At 36.5% G+C, this 17,910-nt stretch overlaps 2 protein-coding genes and 1 pseudogene across 3 annotated transcripts; all 3 read left to right on the top strand.

Moving 5' to 3' along the window:
• Positions 1-17,910, top strand: part of LOC107646152 — a 52,759-nt pseudogene that overhangs the window by 4,596 nt on the left and 30,253 nt on the right.
• On the top strand, positions 1,147-2,173 carry LOC110263229 (potassium transporter 5-like). The gene has a single exon (XM_021104233.1). It carries the CDS (start codon positions 1,178-1,180, stop codon positions 1,916-1,918), a length of 741 nt encoding a protein of 246 aa, XP_020959892.1. The 5' UTR covers positions 1,147-1,177; the 3' UTR covers positions 1,919-2,173.
• Positions 2,385-5,302, top strand: LOC110263231. Of its 2 annotated transcripts, none has more exons than XM_021104234.1 (3): positions 2,385-3,994; positions 4,079-4,229; positions 5,081-5,302. In XM_021104234.1, the coding sequence occupies exons 1-3, from the start codon at positions 3,631-3,633 to the stop codon at positions 5,283-5,285; spliced, it is 720 nt and encodes a 239-aa protein (XP_020959893.1). In that variant the 5' UTR covers positions 2,385-3,630; the 3' UTR covers positions 5,286-5,302. The 2 variants fall into 2 exon arrangements, with proteins under 2 accessions (XP_020959893.1, XP_020959894.1); XM_021104235.1 differs by lacking the exon at positions 5,081-5,302 and adding an exon at positions 4,997-5,015.

The raw sequence follows: 17,910 nt of genomic DNA, 5'->3' as shown, positions 1-17,910 counted from the left end.
CGCATAGTGTCTGTTGTTTTGTTTGCATTTAATTTCAAGTGAGATGTGTATGTATATTTGAAGGAGAAAAATCTTGTGTGTGTAGGTGGAGCATTTGCATTGTATTCGCTGATATGCAGACACTTAAAGGTTAGTTTGGTTCCAAATCAACAACCAGAAGACAGAGAACTTTCTAACTATAAACTGGACACACCGTCTAACAAGTTAAAACGAGCCCAAAGACTGAAGCAGATGCTTGAGAACAGTCACACTGCTCGTATTCTTCTTTTGCTTGCAACCATAACAGGAACTTCCATGGTCATAGGAGACGGGATTCTTACTCCTTCAATTTCAGGTTTTTAATTCTCTCTAGCTTTTAACCTCTCCTAACTTCGAATTGAATGGATCCTTGATATGTATATAACATAATTGTTCATTATTTTACATGCAGTCCTTTCTGCCGTAAGTGGAATCAGTACGTCACTGGGTCAAGGTACTTAAACCTTAGTCATGTTTAAACTTACAAATAAAATGGGAATTATAAAATAATTTGATAAATTTAATTAAATTATTATTTAACAAAAAAATTTAATTATTAACTTTACATAAAAATAATTAACTGAGTTTTTATCGATTTACTTCTAAGTGATACAGATTTATTTCCTGTAAACTCACTGAAATTTGTTACAAACTTTCAATTAATACTTATATACATATATCTTTCTTTTCCTCTAAATCAGAAGCTGTAGTGGGGATCACTATAGTGATCTTAATTGTCCTATTTTCGATGCAACGATTCGGTACGGATAAAGTGGGATTCTCGTTTGCACCAATTATCTTTGTGTGGTTTGCATTCATTGGGGGGATCGGCCTCTACAATTTATTCAAATATGACCTTGGAGTGTTACGGGCTTTTAATCCAAAATATATAGTCGATTACTTCAAACGCAACGGTAAGCAAGGATGGTTATCACTTGGTGGAGTGTTTCTATGTATAACAGGTGAGTTGCATCTATATGCCTTGTTTATCAATATTGTTAGTTAAGTTGTAATGTTCTTTAATTCTAATTAAAATTCTTATAATCATAGGATCTGAAGCCATGTTTGCAGACTTGGGTCACTTTAATGTACGAGCAATCCAAGTAAGTAAATAAATAAATTTAAGGCCGTCAACCCAGACATAAGCCGAGTTCCGGGAATGGGGCTTCTCTACTCTGAGCTTGTTCAGGGGATTCCTCCAATATTCCCTCATCTTATTGCCAGTGTGTCATCCATCCATTCAGTCCTTGTCTTTGTTTCGATCAAGGCCATCCCTGTCAGCCGAGTTGCTTTGGAGGAGAGGTTCCTATTTCGCCATGTCGAGCCTAGAGAGTACCGAATGTTCCGTTGTGTGGTGAGGCACGGTTACAAGGATGGACTTGAAGATCCTATCGAGTTTGAATCCCAATTAATACAAAATCTTAAGGCCTTCATTCAACAAGAGAGTTTTATGCTTACTGAGGGGGCTGATGTAGCAGAAAGTAGTGATCAGATGGCACTCAAGGAAGCAGAAGCACAAGTATTGCAGGAAGGAACTAAAGTAAGGTCTGCTAATTCTTCCAGCAGAATAATTCCAAACAATAATAATCAAGGCATTGTGTCTCGTGCCTCCTCGGATCCCATTGTTCATGTGGCACCTAACAAGTCGTCCACTTTCTCTGATCCGCCCATCCAGGGTGCTGAAGATGAGGTCAAGTTCATAGACAAGGCAATGGAAAAGGGTGTGGTGTATATGTTAGGCGAAGCAGAGGTGGTGGCTCAACCAAATTCATCTTTTCTCAATAAGATAGTTGTCAACTATGCTTACAGCTTCTTGAGAAAGAACTTCCGCCAAGGGGACAAGTTGATGGCAATTCCTCGTAAGAGACTTCTCAAGATTGGAATGACATATGAAATATAACTCCATATTTCAGTGCACATTAGTAGGAATCGCTTGCTCCTTCTCTTGCTCTCTCACATTCACCATTTGATACATCATACATGTAAGGTCAATTTTTTTTAGTGTCTTAATATATAGAAATAAAACAATCAAGTATCAAATAATGAATATAACAGAGCAAGTTTCTAAGAATTTCTCGGGGCAAAAGTCTTTGATGATTCACTGAAACATGTCAATAGCCATATAAATGTATATCTAGTACATCTGTAACTACTAGCGGCAAAGCCTTTTTTTGTTGTATCTTAGCCTATGTTTTAATTTCGTTCTCTCTCTCTATATATATATATATATCATTTAGTCTTCTTTATCTAATTTTAATTTGTTTAACTAAGATTTAAAATTTATTTATCATGTACCTTAAAAAATAAATGGTAATTATTTGCACTCACATTTAATTTTTTTTTTCCGAAAGAATAAATCTTTACTGATTAAGGCAACATAGGACTAAGACAATCCAATGATGCTAAGTTACAAATATGATCAGGAGCTTCTTCTAGCCACAACAAATCAGGACTGATAAAAGCAAGGTTAGCTAAGCCATGTGCAAATCTATTACCCTTCCCTCTTTACATATAAAAAAACAATTGATCTAAAACTATGTGTCAAAGTCAGACAGTCAGCTATAAAGAACCAAAATAGTCATCTCCCACCTTCCTATTCTTGAGAGCTAGTATCACCTCAGCATTATCACTTTCAAGAACAATATCCAAAAAACAACAATATTTAGCTAATTTCAAACCCAAAACACAAGCTTGAGTTTCAGCTATTTGAGATTCCACCTCCAAAGCTAACTTCCAGGTCGCTGCAGCAAGAATATTCCCATCCGAGTCCTTCTCTACTGCACCCGCACCAGCCACCTGATTCACTACCAACACAGTATTTGTATTCACCTTAATTTGGTTTAGAAGAGGTGGTGACCATGACTTTTGGCACTCCGAAACTTCATTTGAAATGCTCAGACCAACAGCAATCTCGGTTGTGTTTGCTACGCAGAATTCCTTGGAGCTTTTCTCAGCTAGCTCTATCATTTATAACACATCAATCCTTTTATCTTCAAAAACCAGAGCATTCCTGGATTTCCAAATAGCATACAAACAAGTATAAAACAATTCTCTTTGTTTTCTATCTAGACTTTTCAGCATATTTTCCACCTAGGTTTGGAGACTTACCCCATTTTCAGTCTTTGGCCTTAAGGTAAAAGGAGTCAAAACCCAAAATCTTTGAATGAAATCAGTCCCTAAACAAGTGCATATCTGATTCTTCTCTTCGAAAACATCTTGGACAAAGGGCTAGGCAATTCACACCTCTTCTTTGCAAATTCAGTTTTGTTGGGAGGGAATTCCTCATCAATCTCCACACAAAATTCAAGACACTTGGGTGAATTTTGAGCTTCCAAAGCATGCTCCAATTTGGTTTTGTGTTTATCATCGCATTGTTGCTAGTGTTCTATCCTTCACTACAAGAAAAACGCTGAATACAGTTGGAATTAGCGTCGGATATTAGCAGTGGGTTTATCAACGGATTTATCGACGAATATGACAATAAATTCGTGGGTAAAAAAGTTATCGTCGATTTAGATTTTCTGACGGTAAATCCGCCAGTAATATTTAGAGGGAAAAAATTGACGCGAGCATTACCATTGAAATCACCAGCGGACCGGTAAAACTCAATTAATGGAATGCTATGTTTTAGTTATACGCAATGCATTACCATCGGATTTATCCACCGGTAAATCCGACGGTAAACCTAATCTAAATTCAAAATGCGCAGCCCTCTCCCCTCACTTTCAAGAACATTCTTCTCTCTCTCCCATTCTCCTCTCTCTTCTCTCTCCCCTGCAACTACCTCAGGCAACCCCTCCGGCCACCCTCCGTCAGCGCTGTCCACCTCCATTCTCCTCCAAAGTGTGCCTCAAGTCGCGTGTATCGTGTATCGTTGCCTCAAACGAAATTGCTCTCTTTGTCTTTGCCACTGTTGAAAGAGCTGTCGTTGCCGCTCCCTCTGTCATCAGAGTTGTGTCTCTCCTCCGTCGTCCAGGTAGGTTGTACTCATCCCTCTCCCTATTCTATCTTTCCATTTTTTTAATAAAAAATCCTGACCCCTTTTTGCCCTCTCCGACAGTGCGTTCCCTTCCTCTCCCAGAGCTTGAAGCAGCGAGTTTTTCTATTTGCCACTTTGCGAGCTCTGTCGTTGCCTTGTCGTCGTCTTCTGCCTCTCGTTGTCGTCGCTTTCAGACCTGCTCACCTCCAGCTCCATTCCTTCCGGCGTTCAGGTATATTGTGCGACTCTGTTACTCGATTCAGTTCTTTAGCATCTTGTCGTTAATTGTTCTTCTTCCGTCTCTGTTAGTTGTTCTTCTTGTTACTGATTCTTCTTGTTAATTGTTATGTTGTTGTTGCAAAGATGTTCAGTTCTTGTAGTTATTGAATTTATTTGCTGTTATTTTTCTTGATTACTTAATTTTTTTCTAATAATTGTTCGGTTCTCGTAGTTATTGTGTTATGACTTTTGTTGATTTGTTAGTGATTGTTGTTGTTGCTGTCATTGTTCTTGTTAATTTGTTAAATTTTTTGCTAATAATTGTTCATTTCTTGCTAATAATTCTCTTGCTATTTTTTTAGATGTTATTAATTTTTTTGTTATGTAATTATTGAATTTATTTGCCTAGCTGTTATTGTTATTGCTGCCTACTTATTGTTCTAGCTGTTATTTATTTACATACTAATTACTGCTTACTTGTTAATCTTGTTTGGATATTTCTTTTGTTATTTGACTTATGCAGACTTGGATGAGATTATATAACACTTTGATTGATGTAGAATTTTTAATTTGGATGAGATTTTATGGTTTATATTAGAATATAATTATGATTTGTGTGTTTATTTATATATTATGTTGTGTTTATTTATATTTTATATATTATTTTATTATAATTCGGTTATTCCGATTGAACTACGGTTGAACTTTTGATTCAGTGAACTAGTAACTAGATTGAATAATCATTCATTCTTCTAATATGATGCTAATAAATTGTGTCAGCTAAAGTAATAAGATATCGTTGTGGCATTTTTTGAGATTTTTCGACGACGAGATGATGAAGTTTGATGCAAAACCTTGCTGCAGGTTGATGAGACACACAACTGGGATATACAGTGTTGGTGGAGCCTTAGGATTTTGGGTCCTTTGCCGATTACACTATGATTTATTTTATTCTTTCATTCCCTTGTTTATGTCTATGTATCTTATTATTTTTCACATGCTTTCTAAGTGTTTGGTGAAATGCTACACTTATCATAATGGTAAGGTTCACCCATTTATAAACATATAATACATGTTTTTTTATTATTTTTTAATGTGTGTTATTCAATACTTTAGTATTTATTTTCCTGATCCCTTAACGACCCATAGTTAACAATATCACTAGTGAATCAGGAAACAATAAGATCATCATTCTAGTAAATAACGCGAAGAATGTAACTCTGAATACTTGGTTACAGAGAGATATGCTTAGCACTACATACCTCGGTCCAAAATTACAACTATAGAAATGAAAAATGAACAAACAATATAACGCTAACAGTATCATTGAAAGTTTTTCAGAAGATTATAGCAGTAACAGGTTCAATACACTCTTGTAGCAGTAGCAATGTAAAGTGTAAGATTATGGTAACATAACAGGTTCACTACAGTAACTCTTTGATTCTTCAACCACACTTGCAATTAGTCAAAAAATTGGTATAAACTTCGGGTAATTAATAAATAATTAGCTAATAGATTAATTATTATTCAAAGAAATTAAGAAATTAAATTTTATACTTTGTGAAAGTAAAAATATTTAAAATACGAATTTAGACACTAATTTTAAAAATTTTGTTCCAAAATCGAGCTAACGGGCTGAATCGATCGGACCGAACCAAACCGGACCCAAGACCCACCATATAAATACATAACTCAGCCATTCTTCCCTTCATTTACAAAGGAATCATGCTGAAATTGGGAGTGAGGGGAGCAAATAAGAACCCTAGCCCTTGTTTCAATTTCAATCCTCCATATCTTTTAATCCGGGGCTCCGATCGCCGCACTGTTTGTGGCCACGTGACCACCGCATCGAGCTCTTCAAAACTATCCAAACAAAGCTGTAAGAAATTTAAATTTTCTCACCCATCTCTTCCTCCTTTCAATTTTCAAATTTTTTGGTTTTGGGCATTGAAAATTGTGGTGTCTTGATATTTAGGATTGAACTAGCTTGAAGAAATTTTTGGTTTTTGGCCAATTAATCCATGGGTAAGGTTAAAAAATTATTAAACCTTTGTGAATTTTCTGATTAGTAAACCCTATGTTAATTATAGTGATATTATATGAATTAGATTGTGTTTCATGTTGAATTGGAGTCCAATTGGTGGTTTGGAATGAAATTTCGGTGGTTGAGCTTGTTGATTTGATAATTGGAGACTTGGAGCTTGTGGAGGAGAGGTTTTTGAGGTGTTTTGGATGTAGGAAGGAATCGGCCAATGTATGGTTTTACTTTCTCGTAGTTAATGTATAATATTACGTGAAAACTTAGGCTAATAGACCTTAAGATAGGAATGAACTGAAGAAATTGTTGATTGAATTGTGTGTGTGGTATATGATTTGTGAATGAAGATTGAATGAGTTTGTATATGTTGGAGTATGATTTTGATCATTATAAAAGGATGATGATTGTTAATTTTGATGATTAATGTTGGATTTGATGAGAAACCAGGAATGCGTTATTAATTACTGAAATTAATAACACTTGGTTAAAAGCTTTAAAATTACTAATAACACTTAGTTAAAAGCTTTAAAATTACTGAAATTTAATCATCCTTCCTTCTCTGGACTATACATTCTATCCCAATTGACCCAATGGATCTTCTTTTCCCTTTCTTTGTTCCCCCGGTAAAACTAATTTACTATATAGTCTAGTGGTTGCATAGACCTTTCGATAATAAGAAATAGCCCATTATGTAACCTGAAATGGCTTAGGTGACTGATTTCACTAACACTTCTTTTTCCGATCTTGATAAGCACTTCTTGTAACGACCCAATGGGACTCTAGACTTTTTATTATTTATATACATATGAGCCTGTTGCACTATCAGTGTCTTGTAGGTTAGCCATTTTTTTTAACATATGGTTCTTTCATAGATAAGGATATACATTAAGAATATAGAATATAATCTAATCAAATGACAGGAATTTAGAGAGTCATCACAGATTGTCAAACCAGCATTCATATATATACATACCAGAGGTCATTTCATAACAGACTCTTTAGACATACAACGTTCCTAGAAATCTGGTTCATTCAGGAAACTCCTAGTCGGGTATCCAAACTAGAAAAAGACAATAAAGTACTATCCCTCACAAATACTACAGAAGGAGGGAAACAAAGTCTAACAACAAAAGATGATCTATCCTAAGGTCGCCTCTCAGTCGAGAAATCGGTCAACGGCTGTCCTCATGGGGTTTGTCTTGAACTGTACTTGTACCAACTACTTTGTCTCCTGCATCGGAGCAATTGTTGTCCAAGAATGGTCAGTTCATAATAGACTCTTTAGACATACAACTTTCCTAGAAATCTGGTCTATTCAGGAAACTCCTAGTTGGGTATCTAAACTAGCAAAAGACAATAAAGTCCTATCCCTCACAAATACTATAGAAGGAGGGAAACAAAGTCTAACAACAAAAGATGATCTATCCTCAGGTCGCCTCCCAGTCGAGAAATCAGTCAACGGTCGTCCTCATGGGGCTTGTCTTGAACTGTACTTGTACCAAGTACTTTGTCTCCTGCATCGGAGCCAATTGTTGTCCAAGAATCCTAATCGAGATCCTCGTCAGAAGAAGAAGAAATAAATCCAGCTCGGACAGGCTTCGTCGGTCCAAATTTCTCTCACAGAGGATCGAGTTGAGCATTTAAGGAGTCGATTAGCATGGATTAGGCTGAGGCTCTGGTGAAGGAGTGGGCTGAGGCTGTGATGGAGGATCGGGCTGAGAGTCGACATAACTCGAATAGGGGTGGAACCGATCATGAAAATACTATGGTGAAAAGGTATGATAGTCACGATCAGGGTAGAACTGAGCAAGCTCGTAGTCACATAGGGTTGGTCGGGATCGAACTACGAACTGTACAGTGGATAGGAGAACAGACAACCATAGCCGATGTACATCTGAGTACACAGCTCTCCCCAAACAATAGTTGTATCTAAGAAATGATCCTCATATGAATGTTTCTCAAAAATCTCTACGAATAGTACCCGTGTTGTGGTGATCAATATGGAATTCTCCATTTGTAAAAAAGTGGAGGGAAGGGAGTGAGAACCTACAGTTTTCAGCAGGGTACTAACGTGAAAAAAAATGTATCATTCCCGTAGATCCTAGGGTAGGGCTCTAGCATCGTATCTTATTCATTCTTTAGTTCTTTAACCCTAGGTTTTATACTAGTTTCCTCTCCACTCCGTGATAGCGTGTCTCTCTTTATCTCTATCTTAGTCTTCTATCTTTGTAGGGTTACAGAGGATAAGCATACACAAGCACAAAGGATCAATCAATCACGTAGCATCCACAGAAAATACATAATACATAAGTCACAAAAGTGCAAATGCGCAACCAATATAATGCATGCCTATTTCTAGTGTAGGCCATGAGTTCATGCGTCGATTGACTACTCGCAACCCGACGTTACTTGAAAAAACCCACAATATAGCTTCTCACTGAATCAGTCAGCATAGGTATCACATGGGCAGACCCATGTCAAGTCAGATACTGAGGCCACATGGGCGCACTGTGTCAATTAGGCCCAAAATAGTAATAATAAGGCTATAACATAAGTGTGCATTCAGTGAGAAATGGATACCATATGGGCAAACCCATGTCAGTCAGATACTGAATTATTCTTAAAGTGGACATCCCCACACTGGCAAACTCTGTCCGCTCTGTCCGTTTTTCCAAGCTGTATAAGCATCTTAGGACTTAGCTCTATTCTCTGAAAGCATTTCAGCTCTATCTCTTCATTACTCTTTGAGGGACCATTGTCCTCAGTCTTTGGTAAGCTTATGAACCTTTTTATTTTCTATCATCTTTGTCCTTTGTATTCTTTGTGTTCATCCTTTAAGTTCTTTGTCTGTTCATCAATACTACTCCTCCCTTGGCGATTCTCAATTTTTACATTAGGTTTCTTATTCTCTTTTCTCATGATCGTCATGGCGTTCCTTTCTCCCTTCCTACTGTTATGGTTTTTTTAATCTTAATTTATATCTTATTTTCTCTTGACATCCTTCGTCTCTTATTTCCAGTTTCTTTGAAGAATTATGTGCTCTACTTTCTCTCTAACTTCTCTAAAGAGTCTTTTAATCTTTTCTCTTGAAATATTTAGGTTGTCTTTATTCATAATTACTATTTTATCCCTAATTTTTTACTTTCACTATTTTAACTCTAGATTTTCATTAGAATAAGCATTTTCTCCTTAGTTGTTACACCTAATTATTTTTATGCTTATCTCTTACCTAAATCCTAACCTCCCAATTTATTTTCCATCTTAAAAATATCAAACAACTTTGGAATTGTATAAACTTTATATCCACGCAATCACGTCTCGGACTAAGATTTCTAACAACTAATCCCAACTCAAAACTCATTCAGAATTGGAAGTTATGTACATGGGAAGTAATCTATAAACTTCAATTATATTTAGATATTTTAAAAATTTTGGCAGAGTTTCATTTATAAATAGAATGTGCCACAAACTTTATCCCTCAACAATAAACCCTAAACAATTCCCAAACAAGTAGTATGCATATAAAACTAAATATCTTAACAACCTAAATCCACTAACCTATATCTAACCTATCTTAACAACCTAAATTCACTAAAACTAGAAAATTGAGTGTAACTAAATTAAACTAACTAACTAAAATAGTATGCATATAAAAGACTTAAAAATAGTACTCACGCTGTCAAACCATCAGGCCAAATCGTCATCCATACGATGGGAGCTGGTGGAGGGCCATCTAGCTAGGATCCGTGAGAGGATTCCGGTACCGCGTGTCTATCGCTGGAGGCATTATCGTCGTTGAAACAGTGGGTTGCTGAGCAGACAGAGGTGGTGGAGGAGTCCACTCTAGTGAAGCGGCCGGACGACTTCCTGGTTATGAGGGTGGTGCAGCAGAAGGAGCCACGTAGTTGAGGTTAGGGACCATGATGAATGGCTGATCCTCTGGACCCATTTCCTGTGATGTTCCAGGGGTAGTCGGAGTAGAGGATGATAACCGAGAAGTCCCAGGAGTACCAGTAGACACCCTCCCTCTACCACAACCACGAGGCTAATTCGTGACATCTCTACCTGTCGTCATGTCTTCAAAGAGCATACGAATTAAATTTAAATTTGCAACAATTAAATTTCGCTAAAACTTCCAAAAACATAATTCTTTTACTTATAATTAATCAAATTAAAATCTTATAACATTCAAATTTGCAACAACAATTCCCATCATTCTTATTTTTCAATTTCATTGAAAATCTTATAAAAATTTCAAGAAAACCTCCTTTAAAATTCGAAATTCTCCACCTTTCAAGAATTCCATCCAAACCAAATATCTCTCAACCCTACTCAACTTTTCAAATGACAAACAATTTTACTCAACTTAAATTTTCTTGGTTTGTTATCTTTAATTGTCTTTAAGTTATCAATTTTTTCAATTATTAAAGCAACAAACAAGGATTCAAATCCTAATCCACCCACTAAGAAACTTCAGCATGTTACTAATAAATTTTATTAGTAGATCTATTAATCCCTTTTAATCTTTAATTAACTTTCACTCAATCGTTTAAATAAACTTCAAAAACATAAATCATAATACCTAAAGCGGCAATCAACTCGAAAACCTAAATCATAATACTAATTAACGTCTTTTGGATTAAGTGTTTTATTGTTCGATAATAATATCGAAGCCAATCACATTAATCCAAGGGGCAATTTGTTGATCGAAGAAGTATTTTCGATAAAAGTGGGTTGAATCGAAATGAGTTAAGTGTGGTCTCTCGAGAAGACGCGTGTGCGCAGGTTTGAAGTTGAAAGTAATCGGTGCTGAAATAGATTTCGTTTATTTTGTTAATCGAGTAAGCCAAATCGAGCAGAAGATTCGATTCGAAGAGATGAATAAGACCTTCGAAAGAGTTGATTGATTAGTTGTGAAAGTGGAAAGTTAATAGCTTTAATTGCACGAGGAGATCATAGGGAATATCTACAATCATACGGCGGAAACGATTACCAAGGGAGACTGCACTTCAAATTTGAAATGTTGTATTTAATTTTAATTAATTACCAATTAATCGTCAGTTATGTAAAATTAGCCTATAAATATTAGAAAATCTTAGTGAAGAGGGGTTGGAACTTTTCCACAGAAAAAACACTCTAGCACTCTCACATCCCATCAAATTCCTGAGTTTGCAATCGAGTTACATTTTTTGTAAGGTTCCTTCCATCTTCTTCTTTCTTTCATTTCATTTTTCTTGTAAACTTAGCATTTCAATTAATTTTATTTATCAAGTGCTCTTTACTCTCTTTAATTAATTTATCCTTCTGCCTTAAGTCTTTTATGTTGAAGTCCTTAGATCAAATCGAAGGCATTTTATCGTTTTCCTTTAATTTCACTGTAAACTTTTCTTTTTGTTATCTATTTGTTTTCCAAAACTTCAATTTCTAAGTTTTAATTATTAATTTATAGATTTACTATATTTTTATTTTCAAATTTGGTCTAATCGAAGACGCTTTTGATGCACTTTTAGAAAACTGGTACTCGCACAGAGGAGTAGGTTTCGCTCCTAGATCATTAGATATCGAACCACCATCGATTTGCAAAAAATCGACAAAACAAATTGGCACGCCTGGTGGGACAGTTTTAAATCGAAGTGTGTCAAATAAATATTTTTTCAGTAATTTTTAGTGTATGCGATTACGAAGTGGGAAAATCATTCACATGGCTGATGAATTATCGAATGTGAATGGTGGTTCATCCACCAATGATAGCATACCAGTGTCCATACAACAAGCTGGTGTGTCTTCACGTTCAGAAGGTGCAATTGGAATTGAAAGTATAGTCGTTACGACTATTCAAACTGAAAATGTTGGACGTAATACTCGTCCACGTGGTCCTGTGCCACCATATCAACCTCCATTAACTGCTGGTTGGCCCCCTTATGGTCTTCCTCCTGGTTTTATGCCGCCTGTCCGTTTTGAGAATGTAAATGGAGCGAATAATGTTCAAAACCCAGAACATTCCGAGTATTCTCGTGATTATCATGTGGGCTCCACTTCGAATGCTGTGAATTTGATGGCAGTATATCGACAACAAGTGGAGGTAAGTCACAATGACTTGGTCAATTTATTGACTAAGCAAATGACTACAATTTTGAATCCCTTAATAGCTAATCATGAATCGAGATTCGAGCGTCTTACTAGACAAGTCGAGAAGATTGCTCGAATTGTCGATTATGATGAAGGTGAGAGGCATAATGCCCGAGGAAATAACGAGGGGATGGAAAATATTTTTCAAAATGAAAATGATATTCCAAATCGAGAAAATCCCCGCGTGGTCCTCCGAGGTCAAAATGATGATGACGTTATAGCCGGATTGCGTGGTGATCGTTATCAGGTCACTAGAATTATAGAAGAAGTTTTAAATCGGGTTGGGCTGAATGTTGGTTTTATGAATCAACCACATTTTGTGTCTGCATTTTCCCAAGTAGTTCAAATGGCTGAAGTACCTAGAGGGGTAAAGAATCCAAAAATAACCACAAAATTTGCTGGAGAAGTTGGAGAATTAACTACTGAACATGTTGCTCGTTATTTGGTCGAGATCGAGAATTTAGCCAATGATGAAAATTTAAAAATAAAATTCTTTCCTTCGTCATTGACGAAGAATACATTTACTTGGTTCTCGAATCTTAGACCAAATTCGATCACAACATGGAATCAGTTAGAAACTGCTTTTCACGCTCAATTCTATCGAGGTGAAATGAATATAGCAGTTACTGATTTAGTGGCTTTGAAACGTGAAGATGGTGAAACCATTGATGATTACTTAATACATTTCAAAAATGCTAGAAGTTGATGCTATGTGTCATTACCTGAAAATGAGATAGTGAAAATAGCAACTATGGGGTTGGAATTCTATATGCGTAGAAAACTACTTAATGTGCATATTCCTGATTTAGCCCATCTGGCTGAAAAAGTTCGACAGACCGAACTTATGAAAAAAGAAAAAGAAAAATATAGGAGTGAGCAAAGGTCAAAAAGTAAACCGTTCACTCGTACGGAAAAGGTTGCATATGTAACCATGGAATCCTCAGAAGAGGAACTTGATTTTGAAACAGAAGTCGATTTGGCTTAACGTAAGAAAGGTCCTCCATATGTTTTCTCTTTACCGAAAAAGCCTCCTAGTAATGAAAAGTCGAATGATTCAAAACTTAAAAATAGAAAGAAGTATAGTTTTGATATCTTGAAATCTGATCAGATTTTTGATGTGTTGCTTAAGGATAAACAATTGGTTTTACCTGAGGGTAGAATTTTACTTTCCATAAAAGATTTGAAAGGAAAGCCTTATTGTAAATTTCATCAAGCAACTAGTCATTCGACTAACAGTTGTGTACGTTTCAGGGATTTGATTCAAGAGGCAATCATGGAAGGACGTTTGAAATTTGATGATGGCAAAAATGAGATGAAGGTTGATGTAGATCCTTTTGAGGTTGATGCCAGTTGTGTCGAACCCTACTTGGGGGTGAATATGGTCAGCATGGCTTATGATTTCGATGTGGCTCTTGATGATTTTGACGATGGTAAGAAAGAGATGAAAGTTGACACTGTTCCCTTCGATGCTGATGCCAGCTTTGTTAAACCGTGTTTTGGAGTGAATATGGTTGGCATGTCTTACGACTTTGAAGTGGCTCTTGATGATTTTGAGTCACAAGTTTGATCTGTGTACCTTCGAGCAGGAGATGGTTTGCTCGATTTCTTGGTTCAGCAGAAGATTAAAGATCAGGATGTATCTCTGTGTCCGCGGTGTAATGCTGTATTTGATGCTGAAGTGGCAGCAATATTTGAAAAAGAAAGGATGAAAAAAGAATTGGCTCATAGGGAGGAGCAAGCACGCCAGAGACAGCCAATTCGACGTATGGAGGGTTCTAGTTCAAAAATCCCTCAGCATGATGTGACTGCACCTTTAAGTCGATCCCAGGCTGTAGGTGTCCAGTGGATTAGAAACTGTTAAGAACTCCAAAGGCGTGATCATCTGTATCGACGTAACCCTCAGTGGGGGGCATCAGGCACCTTCTCAGAATCAGTATGCCTTCAATAGGGTCAAGCCAGAGGTTATCCAAGAGGCAGAGGTGGAGGAAGAAGTTTCAATCGGAATAAGAAACTTCAAATGGAGACAAAAAAAGAGGTGAGCAAGGGGGCAACGCCTTTTGTGCATTCTCGGATTATTTTTTCTTCTGATGGAGAGACTTACCCTAAGAAAATTCCATCACCTGCAAAGATGGAAAAGGGTAAGGTAGTGGCTCAATCTTCTGGGGTCGACAAGCATAAGGATGTTGATGTTGATGAGGAGTATTTTGATGAAGGAGATGATGACATGGTAGGAACGATCTCGATAATTCCCACTGAGTACCTTGGGGAATGCGAGAGTAATCCGGGTGAGGATTATGATCAAGAAGATGAAGGGGCTTTTTCTTTCATTCGCATAGAAGATGAGCCACGTTTCTTTCCTCATCCTACTGAAAGACAAATGTCTCATTTGCGTCCCTTTCATATTATTGTTGTTTTAAACGGGTTCAAAATAAATAAGGTGTTGATTGATGGTGGGGCAGCAATTAGTATTCTACCTGAGAGGATGTTAGAAAAAGTAGGAAAGCATCTTGATGATCTGGTCCCTACAAATATTGCTGTGACTGATTTCAGTGGAACCTCTACACCAGCGAGGGGACTAGTTACTCTGACTATGAAAGTAGGGTCTTCGGAGAGACACTCTGTGTTTGTGGTAGTGCCATCGAAGCTAGTTATAATGCCTTATTGGGGAGAGATTGGATCCGTGGTGTAGGTGCTGTACCCTCAACAGTGCATCAGAGCATGCTTCTATGGACTAAGGAAGGCAAACCTGAAATTGTCAAAGCAGATTTGAGTCTGTATATCGAATAGATGCATGTTGATTTTAGGATTTATAATTGAAAATTGAAGCCTTTAAATGTTGATCGATCTCTAAATCCTTATAATTGTGAAGGTTGTTATTTGACTTCAGAAAGCCTTTCGATAAAGTTGCATTATCCAGACGTGAGTTTCGAACTGACTGGTTGGGACTGTTTCTCTTAAAGACTTTGAAGACTGCACCATGAGTCAGGTTGATGGGGTTCCTGATTACCTGGTAACATTACATAATTATTTAAATAACTTTCAGCTTTTAGAAAATAAAGATGATTCTTCTGATGAAGTTGAATCGGATAGGGTTAGTAAAATTGTTAATGGTAGTGATGAGCGGATATTTTATACGCTTTTTGGGGTTAATTTCATATAGCTTTTAGTATGTTTTAGTTAGTTTTTAGTTTATTTTCATTAGTTTCTAGGCAAAATTCATATTTCTAGATTTTACTATGAGTTTGTGTGTTTTTCTGTAATTTCAGGTATTTTCTGGCTGAAATTGAGGGAGCTGAGTAAAAATCTGATTCAGGCTGAAAAAGGACTGCTGATGCTGTTGGATTCTAACCTCTCTGCACTCGGAATGGAATTTCTGGAGCTACAGAAGCTCAATTGATGCACTTCCAATTGCGTTGGAAAGTAGACATCCAGGGCGTTCCAGAAATATATAATAGTCCATACTTTGCTCAAGGATAGACGATGTAAAATGGCGTTCAACGCCAGTTTCATGTTGCTGTCTGGCGTCCAGCGCCAGAAACACATTACAAGTTGGAGTTCAACGCCAGAATTACGTTACAGCCTGGCGTTGAATACCCAAAACAGCCCAGGCACGTGAGAAGCTTTAGTCTCAGCCCCAGCACACACCAAGTGGGCCCCAGAAGTGGATTTCTGCACTATCATAGTTTACTCATTTTCTGTAAACCTAGGTTACTAGTTTAGTATTTAAACAACTTTTAGAGATTTATTTTGTATCTCATGACATTTTAGATCTGAACTTTGTAATCTCTGACGGCATGAGTCTCTAAACTCCATTGTTGGGGTGAGGAGCTCTGCTGTGTCCTGATGAATTAATGCAAGTATTTCTGTTTTCTATTCAAACATGTGTGTTCCTATCTAAGATATCCATTTGCACTTCAACATGAATGTGATGAACGTGACAATCATCATCATTCCCCCACGAACGCGTGCCTCACAACCACTTCCGTTCACCGTAGAATGAATGAATATCTCTTGGATCTCTTAATCAGAATCTTCGTGGTATAAGCTAGATTGATGGCAGCATTCAAGAGAATCCAGAAAGTCTAAACCTTGTCTATGGTATTCCGAGTAGGATTCAGGGATTGAATGACTGTGACAAGCTTCAAACTCGCGAGTGCTGGGCGTAGTGACAGACGCAAAAGGATAGTAAATCCTATTCCGGGAAGATCGAGAACCTGCAGATGATTAGCCGTGCGGTGACAGCGCACCTGGACCCTTTTCACGGGAAGGATGGATGGTAGCCATTGACAACGGTGATCCACCAACACACAGCTTGCCATAGGAGAACGTGCGTGCGTGAATCAGAAACAGAGGAAAGCAGAATTTCAGAAGACAAAGCATCTCCAAAATTCCAACATATTCTCCATCATTGCATACAAGTATAATTTGTGTTCTGCCCTTCTTACTTTTCACAATTCAAATTAAGAATTATTATTGATATTATATCCTGACTAAGAGTTACGAGATAACCATAGCTTGCTTCAAGCCAACAATCTCCGTGGGATCGACCCTTACTCACGTAAGGTATTACTTGAACGACCCAGTGCACTTGCTGGTTAGTTGTACGAAATTGTAAGAGAGTAATGTGAACATTGACATTACAATTTCGTGCACCAAGTTTTTTGCGCCGTTGCCGGGGATTGTTTGAGTTTGAACAACTGACGGTGAATCCTGTTGCTTAGATTAGGAAAATTTTGTCTTTTGGGTCAGAGTCTTTTATATTCTTTTCAAAAAAAATAATAAAATAAAATAAAAATAAAAATAATATTTTTTCTTAGTTATTAAAAATATTTTTCAAAACAAGTGTTACATTTACTGCCCATTTGGCTAGAGCGTTGGTCTGTGTTCTTGGTAAATTGGGTACCTTCTTTTTAAAATTCTTTTTCAAAAATAATTTTTACATTAAATCTTGTGCCAAACTTCAAGTTTGGTGTTTTCTTGTTGGTTTTTCTTTGGTTTTCAAAAAATCTTATTTTGGTTTTCTAAAAATTTTAAGTTTGGTGTTCTTTCTTCATGTTCTTGTGTTCTTGTGAATCTTCAAAGTGTTCTTGAGTTTTCCTTGTGTCTTATCTTAAAATTTTTAAGTTTGGTGTTCCTTGGTATTTTTCCTCCAAAATTTTCGAAAACAAGGAGCATTAGATCTAAAAATTTTAAATCTTGTACTATCTTATTGTTTTTCTCTCTCCTCTTTAAATTCAAAAATATCTTTTCTCTCTATTTTAAAGCAAATTTTCGAAATTTACCTTTAAAATTCAGATTTTTATTTCAAAATTTAAAACCTTTTTCAAAAATCATCATATCCTTTTCAAAACTTCCTAACCACTTTCTCTCTCCTCATTTTTTTTTGAATCTTCACCCATTTTTATTTATTTTATTTTAATTTATTTTATTTTCGAAATAAATAAATAAATAAATAAATAAATAAAAATAATTTTTTTTTACATCATCTCCCTTTCTCCATCATGGATCTAAGTGGAAATGAACAGTC

This window comes from Arachis ipaensis, chromosome B06, assembly GCF_000816755.2.
Source record: "Arachis ipaensis cultivar K30076 chromosome B06, Araip1.1, whole genome shotgun sequence".
Lineage (NCBI taxonomy): Eukaryota > Viridiplantae > Streptophyta > Magnoliopsida > Fabales > Fabaceae > Arachis > Arachis ipaensis.
Note: the sequence above shows the minus strand (reverse complement) of the source record. Positions and strands in the feature narration are given on the sequence as shown.